The sequence below is a fragment of the Ruditapes philippinarum genome, unplaced genomic scaffold, assembly GCF_026571515.1.
Source record: "Ruditapes philippinarum isolate M1 unplaced genomic scaffold, ASM2657151v2 ctg228_1_1_1_1, whole genome shotgun sequence".
NCBI lineage: Eukaryota > Metazoa > Mollusca > Bivalvia > Venerida > Veneridae > Ruditapes > Ruditapes philippinarum.
In genome coordinates, this window is record NW_026856125.1 from 33,187 (window position 1) to 43,493 (window position 10,307).

General features: G+C 31.4%; 2 protein-coding genes across 2 annotated transcripts in view; both read right to left on the bottom strand.

Annotated features, from left to right (window-relative positions):
• Positions 1-5,914, bottom strand: part of LOC132745472 (E3 ubiquitin-protein ligase RNF213-like) — a 36,055-nt gene extending 30,141 nt beyond the window's left edge. Inside the window, exons 1-7 of the mRNA XM_060734421.1 lie at positions 5,769-5,914; positions 2,202-2,370; positions 1,900-2,059; positions 1,574-1,710; positions 1,152-1,361; positions 563-756; positions 225-327 (exon numbers count right to left, since the gene is read on the bottom strand). Of these exons, the coding sequence (XP_060590404.1) occupies positions 225-327; positions 563-756; positions 1,152-1,361; positions 1,574-1,710; positions 1,900-2,059; positions 2,202-2,370; positions 5,769-5,869 (1,074 nt within the window). The 5' untranslated portion in view covers positions 5,870-5,914. The remainder of the gene's footprint in view (positions 1-224; positions 328-562; positions 757-1,151; positions 1,362-1,573; positions 1,711-1,899; positions 2,060-2,201; positions 2,371-5,768) is intronic.
• A 420-nt stretch (positions 5,915-6,334) lies between these two features.
• Positions 6,335-10,238, bottom strand: LOC132745457 (uncharacterized). The gene is made up of 5 exons (XM_060734390.1): positions 10,066-10,238; positions 8,535-8,674; positions 7,865-8,069; positions 7,490-7,644; positions 6,335-6,512 (listed from the first exon to the last, which is right to left on the bottom strand). The coding sequence occupies exons 1-5, from the start codon at positions 10,162-10,164 to the stop codon at positions 6,335-6,337; spliced, it is 777 nt and encodes a 258-aa protein (XP_060590373.1). The 5' UTR covers positions 10,165-10,238.
• Positions 10,239-10,307: the final 69 nt, after the last annotated feature.

Sequence of the window (10,307 nt, forward strand, 5' to 3'; positions counted from 1 at the left end):
TATGATAAATTTTAATAAAAAGCATGAAACATTTTAAATCATGCCCTATATGTTTGGTGTAATTTCCGCTTTACACAATGTAAAACTTTAAGCCATACTTTAACCGTTCTATGTAGATCTAAAAGGTTAAATGTAATTTTTTTCTAAACAAACAGCACAAAAAGAAAAATTTTACAAGAATGTATTGAAAAAATCTATAAACTGAAATGAAGTGGTTTGCTTACTTTCCAAAGTAAAGGAAAGATATCTATTGGGAAACTTTTGTTTTCCTTCGGAGTCAAGTTTTCGATACACAACTGCATTACGACAATTCGATTCCACCTTGATCTGCACATTGTAAATTATAACAAATGTCAAGTGATCAAATCATAGTAATACGTAAATGTCGCTATTATATTATATCTGAAAAGTTTAACGAAATATGTTTATTGATACTTAACGTAAGAGTTGCATGTTGCGAAAAGATCTAAATTTATCTTATCGGTAACATTCGTTAGTTAAAATATACACGATGTTTCCTTTTATACAAGTTCAACTGATAATAGTATCAAACAGACCAAACCTTTCCTTTGCAACAAGTGCGTAGTTGGTAATTTCTTCTTGACAAAACGCTAACGTTTGATTCACAACCTGCCTATATCTTTGAACCTGTCCAAGCCAATTATCCCTGTTACTGTCTGATTGAAACCATTCCGTAATATCCACTTTGCCTTTAGGTAAAATATGCTCAATCAGTGTTGTCAATCCAAGGAATTCCTGTTTGTATAAATATATGGGGTCTGAACTTATTCATACACGTATGAAATTAATATTTTTCACACCTAATAAGTTAAAGAATTGACCGAAACTAGTAGATACTAATAAAATATTGTGAACTTGCCTCGGTATTGACGTGTTTTACTCTTTTATTTTGAATTTGCATTGATTGAATTTTCAAACATGTAAGGATCAGAAAAATATAAACTAAATTATAATAAGGTAGATAAACATACAATACTATTTCATTGAATATAAAACAGTTCCATTTAAATATGGTTTAAAGGATATGTCTCTAAAACTGAACGACGAAACAGTCAAATCAAAATAGCTATGAGTACAGTTGTAGCAAAACCTTTTTGTCGTACATGTATTATGAAAAACAAAGACCTTACCAGATTTTCTTCTGGATCATCAAAATTACTATGGCATGCCATCACAGCGTCCGTACATCCACACCATACATTGCTGATGTCCCGGTAGTAATTTAATCTAGGTTTTGTTTCCTGGTAAACTTGATGGACCAATATAAAAGCGGCTGATACAGATGTGTTTTCGGAGGTAATCCGACCAAGTGTCATTTGCATAATTGACATGAAAACAAGCTGAAATTTTAGTCATTGGTCTAATAGTATGCTATTATGAAAAAACTTATATCTCTCTGAAACAAAAACAACAAAAACATCACATTTTATCTTCAGTTTAATCAGGTTCCGTAAGAGTTATCTGACATGTATTATCCATGGAAAATTATTGCTCTAAAATATATATACTACTCCTCTTATAAAATAATTTTGTATTTAACTGAGTGACTCACATGTCTGTCCTTTTTTTCTGGATAAACTGTTTGCACAAAATCGTTGATATAAGATTCAAAGACGTCATAGAAATCCTCTTTAGGAACAGAATCTATGGCTCTGATAAGTTCCATTTCTCCTAATATTTCCTCTTGTTCTGAAAAAAATAGATAGACTATAGACAATTGAACTAGTATTCACAAAATACTTAAACTTAAAAGTCATAAAAACCTTACTTAAAAGACCTATCATGTCTTTCTGTCATACTTACACAAATTCAACTAGTTTTATAAAAACAACTTATTTCAAAAATAATTTTTTTAAAAACATTAATGATTGTTCTTACTATTGGTTTCTTGCATAAGGAAATTGCGCTGTTGTAAGATAGCATCAATTGTAGACAGCATGATCCAGGAGAATGGCACTTTGCATTGAAACAAACGACCGCTGTAGCCAGTGCCATGCACTTCAAATTGTAGCCCTCTCTCGGTGTGAACTTTTGTAAACTATTAAAGTGTAGACGACGTTAAAAAAGCATATAAAATACAATTTCTTAAATAAAGAATTATCTACTACCCCATTACACATAATTTCAATAGAGAATACATGAAAGTAATAAAAATAATCCAAACCACAAAAATTAATTACCAAGTGTACACCAACTTCCTTTGTGTTTATAAGAGCTATCCACAGATTCCGCTGCCATGTTCCAACGCCACATTCCAGCAAATTTAAGTTGTGATTTGTATCTAATGCTGCAAACAGTCCACCAAGAATAGGTGACATCCGGGTATCAAACGCTTCTATACATGCACGTCTGTTTTGCAAATAAAATTCTCTTTATTTAATGACTGTTTACCAACGGTTTTGAAATAAAAATTACATAAATGTATGGTAACTGTAATGTTTCTGTATCTAAATGTTTCGTTTGTACATTTTCGGTTGATAGAAACAAAAACAAAGTAGAATAAAATTGTTTTTAAAAACGAGGAAACTAAATTAGTAAAGCATAATATAGGAAGACAAACAAAACAGTCGAAAACGAAAAACAAAACAGAATGATAATTTAGAGGCTGTAATTGTTCTGATGAAAATACATGATGTAATACCGTCATAAGAGTAAATAACTAAAGAAATACTCGTATATCGAGGGACTTGAACGTAAACTGTCGTAAGTCACATTTACACGCTTTTACAGGAGAAAAAAAAATGTTATATAACCTTATAAATTTTTTGTGACCTACAATAATAATGTCGAACAAATTTTTATGAAGAATGAAATGAATATATTGTGGTTGAAAAGATAGACCTTGCACATAAAAAAATTAAACAGGAACATTCAAAGTTCACTTAGGGGTGTTATCCATTAAAAATCCATGCTTAAGTTATTGGTCCAGGGCAGCGCCCTACTATTATTCTGAAGACAGATTTTCAATATCTGGAAAATGGTAATCTCTTGGAAGCATTTAAACCATCGAAATTACATAAAAATTGCAGACTTTTGATTTGATTGAGTTTTTACATGGGAGATAATGAAAACGTGAAACATTCCTCATGTCCCCAAGCACCGGCAACAATTTAAACGTGCCACAAGCAATGATTCCGAAGGAACCGAACAATATTTTTATAACAACACTGAAGTGAGGCACTGGGCAATGTTTTACGGCTGTCAAATTGACTTGTGATGTAAATACCTTGAAAACAGTTGACTTCTCTGAAACATTAAAACCGGGAATATTACATGAAAATTGCAGACTCGGTTTGATTAAGTCTGCCCATGAGGGATATGAAAAAGTGCAACATCCCTCAAGCCTCATAGCGGCGACTTGAGCGGTAATCAATTTTCAACACCTGTGCCGGAAGGATCAGAAAAATATAACAACACTGAAGTAAGTAACTTTTTGATAATTGAGTCAAAAATGTGACCACTACAGTGTTAACAAGGTTTTTCCATAATTGGGCGGTGTGACCCAGTTTTTCATCCGAGATGACCCATGTTCCAACTCGACCTGGAAATCATCAAAACAAATTTTCAGACCAATTTACAGGATATTTCGATCAAAAACAGTAGCCACTAGAGTATTAATAAGATTTTCCTATTTTTACCTCCGGTGACCTAGTTTTTCATCCGAGATGACCCATGTTCAAACTCTACCGAGCAATTACCTACAGAAGCATCCTGACCAAGTTTGATGATAATTGAGTCAAAAGTGACCACTAGAATGTTAACAAGGTTTTCCATATTTGGGCAGTGTGACAGTTTTTGACCCCAGGTAACCCATATTCGAACTTGACCTAGAAATCATCAAAACAAACTTTCAGACAAATTTCCAGGATATTTGGATCAAAACAGTAGCCACTAGAATGTTAACAAGATTTTTCTATTTTTAGCTCATGTGACCTAGTTTTTCTTGCGAGATGACCCATGTTCTAACTCATCTAAGCAATTACCTAGACAAGCATGCTGACCAAGGTTGTTGATAATTGGGTCAAAAATGTGATCATTACAGTGTTAACAAGGTTTTTCCATAATTGGGCGGTGTGACCTAGTTTTTCATCCGAGATGACCCATGTTCCAACTCGACCTAGAAATCATCAAAACAAATTTTCAGACCAATTTACAGGATATGTGGATCAAAAACAGTAGCCACTAGAGTATTAATAAGATTTTTCTATTTTTAGCTCATGTGACGTAGTTTTTCATCCGAGATGACCCATGTTCAAACTCGTTCGAGCAATAATCTAGACAAGCGTCCTGACCAAGTTTAATGAAAATTGAGTAAAAAATGTGACCGCTAGAGTATTAACAAGGTTTTTATATTTTTAGCTCCGCTGACCTAGTTTTTCATCTAAGATGACCCATGTTCGAACTCATCCGAGCTATTAACTAGATTAGCATCCTGAACAAGTTTGATGATGATTGAGGCAAAAATGTGACCGCTAGAGTGTTAACAATGTTTTTCTATTTTTAGCTTCTGTGACCTAGTTTTTCATCCGAGATGACCCATGTTCGAACACATCCCAGCTATTAACTAGATAAGCATCATGACAGTTTGATGATGATTGAGGCAAAAATGTGACCGCTAGAGTGTTAACGAACAAGTGTGGACGGACGATATACGACGGACGACGGACATTCAACGATCCTAAAAGCTCACCCTGAGCTAGCTCAGGTGCGCTAAAATATGTACAAGGAAACAAACTTCTCGAAAAACATCTTTGCTGGCATTTCATAAGAAATATTAAAAAAGAAAATTTAATTTGTTTTTTTTTTATATAATTTAATATGATAGTCATAAATAGATTCAAAATAATTAAAATATATATTATCATGAATTTGTTAACTTGCTAGTAACTGAGTTGATTTTAAATATTTTAATATTTTAAGGCATAACCAAAGCTTGGAAGCAAAGATCCTATTTTTGTTTTGATAGCAACTTATCTTTTAAGCCATATTTTCCAAAGTATAAATGATTTATTCCAAACTTAATTTATACCATATTCAAGTCTTCCAAAGTAACTATTATACAAGATAGGGATTTTTTGGTGGAACATACATGTATTATCATGATTCAAAATTTAGCATTATAAAATGATACATTCCTGTCAGCTAAATCTTGAAATGAATAATTTGATTATCATCTTACAAAAGTTCCTGTTATTACATATAAGTTTGAAAAAATATCTATTTGTTTTGTTTGTTTTGTTTCTTTGAATTTTTGAATAAAGTTAAAATATTGAACATATTTCAAGGAAGCAGCTGTCTGTTTTCGATATACAAGTACGTAATTCTTAAACAACTTATCAGGTAAATTATCAGGTTGATCATGTCACAGTTTGTATTAATGAAAACATTAAACCTTTCACACCAACCAAATGAAACAACTATAAATGTAAATTATGTATATTAAACTTCAGTATGGAAAACTGTATGTAACTCAAGTTACGACAGTTTTTCATTCAGTAAAATATTAGCATAGAATTACAACACATTTGCATTTATCATGTAAAAGTGACATATAATGAGAATATGTTGCTAATATTTTTTGTACAGATGTATTAGGGGTAATGATTGTCAAAAAATGCAAAAAAGTGATTTTTTGACAAAAATGTGACTTACAACACTTTTCCGTTCAGCCCTCGATATGTATCTATTTATGAATTAAATATAGTTATTTGCACTTAATTAAAAACACAGACAAATTAAGAAAATACCTAAACGTTCCGAATTTTTCAATCGCAACAATTGATGCGGCCTCTTTTGAGAGCCACATATCTGGAGTAGTAGCCAAAGGTTCGTTCTCCTTTTCAGCCATGATCCTCTGGACTAATTTACTTATGCCTCTGACAAAGCCATCACAATCTTTTCAATAATTTCATATAATTATGTATTGAAAATAGGACATTTCAGTATGAACTTATATTACATTTTTATGTATGTAATTGCTTTAATTAATATTAACAAAACATGAGACGTTAAGAAAACATTTCAGGTGATGATTTTTCAGATAAAAAATAACATAATAGAAACTATTGAAAACTGTTTTTGTCATAAGTTTTGTTTCTTTTATTTGTTTCACAGAAGAAAATATCACATATCACCAGATGAGCAACTATTATCAAAATGAACAAAATTTTTAATATAAAATTTAATATGTCTACGTGAAAGTAAAACATAAACTACAGCAATTACAACATTTGGCAAATAACTTTTAAAAATGATTAAATATAGGTGAACAACTATTATTCGCTTTTATATTCAGCGAACTCAACTGTGGTATTTATTTGTGTCTAAAGACTATACCTTTGTTTGACCTGTCATGTAATATGAGCAGTATCAATGACACTCGTTGAGTGGACCTGTGTTTGTTTTCTTCAGGGTCCCTTACTAATGACAAAGCTCTCTGCAGACTACGTTCTATCAACAGTCGTAAATTAAGACACTTGTCTTGTTCATGTCTTGTAAAAAGAATGTTTTAATGTCAGTAATAAAATGGTATTTTATTTTTGTGCTCTATACAAAATGAAACAAAATTTAATGAAATTAAATCAATGAACTACAAGCTGCATAATGATGATTTTAAATATCAATCAATTCTGGTAATATGAATTAGCTTCTTTATATGTTTCCAAACATTCCATATCAGATCAATATTGTTATCATTTTAGCTCAATTTTCATAACACGAGTTCGAAGAATCCATGTGGAATAAGTGTACCTCCGTTTTCATTCGTGTCCCAGTTAAAAAAATGACACAAACTGCAAGGCTGTAACGGGTCAAGGAATTAAAATGACAAAGATAGGACGTTAAGAACTAAAATGAAAAACAACGGGGGATGGAAAGTAAATACCAATCGGTGCCGACAAAAAACAAAAACAAGACAAATTTGTGGAAGATTACAGAAGGGCACCGCAGTCGGTCACTAGCAAAATTACTACTTGGGAGTTTAATATGGATATAAACACGTCAGCCTCTCTATATTCATATATAACGGGACAGAGTGAATAAATAATTAAATGTATATGCTAATCAAGTGAAATATGACAATCGCTATGGGTAGGGCTAAATAACTTAATACAGAAAAGACATAAATATCAAAATGCAGTCGAATTACTGTTCTACATATTTCTGTCGAAATGTCAAAAAAAGAAGAAAATGACGATGAGTACAATATTTATTCTATGTATGTGTACAACAACTGAAGAACTTATGTACTCGGCTAGCGCCTCGACAACTATAGGTTTGATCGTCAAATAGAGTATTGAACTTGAAACTAAAGTGCTTAAAGAAGAAACTAACTTAAGATAAAATAAGATAAAATATGATGAAAACAATAATAATAATAATAATAATAATAATAATAATAAAATAATGATAATAAAATAATGATAATAATAATAATAATAAAATAATAATAATTAACGGCATTACATACGGTGTCTCATTCTGATCAAGTGAGAAGTTGTTTCTGCTTTCAATTGACTTTGCAATAAGAACACTCATTCTATTTCTTTGCATATCATTAATTGATGGCATTGCAATTCCTGGAGTTAAGAGATTATCTATATGAACTGAGTGCCAGTCACCACACTGAAATAAGTAAAACAAAAATCTGTAAAATAGTGTGTTGCGCTTGAATCAGGTCATACTGTTGTTCCACAACACAAAGTACTGAATTACGTAGAATACATGTGATAAAAAACTGAAGAGTAACATAATAATAATCTTAAATACGCGGGGTTTTATCAGCATTTTATATAGAAGATATTTCAATATAATACCGGATTTATATAAATTACTATTGACATACCTGGATACTGTAAAAGTTTTTATTTTCCATTGGCGTCAATTGTACAATAAAAATTATGCTGACAGGTGCTTTGTATATTAGCTTGGTACATTCATTTATAACAGCGTACTTTGCACATGCAATCAAATTTGTGTTTTTGTCACCAGAATCACACTGCACAACGATGAGAACTGGCTCGTCATTCTGTGACCTTAGAATGTGGTCTCTAAAATACATTTTGTAAAACATTCTGTCAGAAATAATAATCATATGCAGAAACATTAATTAATGACAAAAATGAAATTATTTTAGGAATTAAATTTGAAATTAATTACGGTTTAAACAAGCATGACATTGAATTATTTTATTTTATTGTATCGATCGAGGAAACACGTCTCAATTAATGTATTTCTCGGATATTATTTTATCAAGACAATAAGCGACATTGTCGCTTTAATTTTATTGCGATTAACTACGGACTATTAGCACACTTTTACATTCTATTCCATTTGATTAAAGCTATGTCTAGTTACAGGTCGAACAATGTGCACTTCGCGGACTAACGGTTGGATATCTCAAAAAGCTATGAAAAGCACCGAATTACACATATTCATATTTAATTCTCAAAGAATACTTGGAATGGAAATATGCATATTTGTAAATACAATGGTTTTGATAAACAAATCTATACTTGATCTTGCTAATGAACTGTTGCTCTGTGTCAAAGGATTGCAGTGCTTCTAAAATCAAAATTCTGCTGGGATGCATCCCGGTTGCATCTCTGAGAGTGTGTTTGTATGCCGCTGTCAACAGTGACGAGTGGGTTGTTATCTGTTCATTTAATACCATAAAAATATTATTCTTAGTACAAATACAACATATGTTCAATTTATTGTAATGATGACATTATACAATGTATATCAGTTATCCTCATAATCTGATCTCGGAAATTAGAGACAATAATTATAGCAAGAAATGCAACTAAATTGAAACAGAATTAAACATATTTTGCAAATTTATTACGTGAAATATAGAAACACATAACATTTAAGAACGATCAAAACGAAAAAATTGAAAATGTCACAGGCTCGGTTTGATTGAGCCTGTTCATAGACGGAACTAGAAAGTGCAAGCTACCGCTAATGTCCTTTAGCACCCCAGTTTAAGCAGAATCAACATTTCCAAATGGAAACGAAGACAGTTTTATTTTCCCCGGTCCATCGAGTGTTTGGTTTTTACACGCTGTGAGTAGCAAAATACATTTTCCTTTCAATATATACCTACAAATTTCATTATATACCTATCAATTCTAAGACAAAAAGCAATTAAATATATTGAACATATATACGTTACATATACATGTATTTTATTAACAAAAATATAGCTGTAAAGAAATAATATGAATTAATTAATGACGAATGTCGAATGAATACATCTTTGGCAAAAGAGCCCATGCCTTCAGTAACACCGGTTCCTGTTTTTGAAACACTACGTTATGAACCGCTAAGATGGAAACCAATGGAGAAAAATAGTCCGGCACTTCCATATATTTAACAGTATCTACCGGTAACATAATACCGCCTTCTCTATGCATTGAATCTTATAAGCTTTTCAAGATTTGCATGTTTTAGGGATAAAAATTATTGGTATTATCTAATAAATATGAATATTTCCTGAAGGGTCTCATAATTTCCTTTTGATTTTTCTTTTTGTTTGCAACAATCAGAACATCTGACAAAGAGAAAAGTAAATATAATTATAGTTATCTCTTACCAGCCGTATAGTAGTCGTATGTTTCTTTCAGTTTGTTTTAACATAAAATGAATTGCCATGTTCAATTTTGGCGTGTTGGGCTTTCTTTCGGGATTCTGTTTTTCTCTCATGTTTTGGGAAAAAGTGCGTGGAGAAAAATTCCAAAACAGTTTCGATTCAGGTAGGTTTTAAATTATTCTGTTAATATCTAATTGATTGTTTTTCTTCAAATAAGAAACATAAACCCCTTCGTTCCTTGACTGTTTTCTGTACAATCTGTTTAATCTCAGTTCTATACGCTTTCCCTAACAAGTTCATTAGAATTATTAACATTCCAATGAAAGCAAATTTGAAAAAAAGTCCAAGTTAATATTTTATTTTTAATGGATTAAAAAGCTGCTTTAGATAGCTATTTTTGGCTGTATTTTACGTCGCACCAAAAAGTATTCGTTAAGAAAAAAGTTACTAACTTGTGCGTAAAGTCTGTCTTTATCCCTTTTTTTGAAATGAAAAGACAGATATTCTTTCAGGCTTTCGTGTGACTGTTTGTTCCAATACGTATCTTGCATATTATCTCGTTCTTCTGAAAGTCTCAATATTGCATCGGGTGCTGCACACCATAAAAGTATGTCTTTCGATTTTTCAAAAGCCTTGAAAAAGATATGTGTTTGTTTCAATCAGTTATTCATACATGTCTTTTGCATTTAATTAT

What these genes read in the sequence shown, in the direction of transcription:
- LOC132745457 (XM_060734390.1), bottom strand. Translation starts at nt 10,164, where the DNA reads ATGCAAGATACGTATTGGAACAAACAGTCACACGAAAGCCTGAAAGAA. An exon ending in CAGTTCATTAGCAAGATCAA is followed by an intron (nt 8,070 to 8,534) that starts GTATAGATTTGT and finishes AATGTATTTTAG; the next exon opens with AGACCACATTCTAAGGTCAC. An exon ending in AAAACTTTTACAGTATCCAG is followed by an intron (nt 7,645 to 7,864) that starts GTATGTCAATAG and finishes TACTTATTTCAG; the next exon opens with TGTGGTGACTGGCACTCAGT.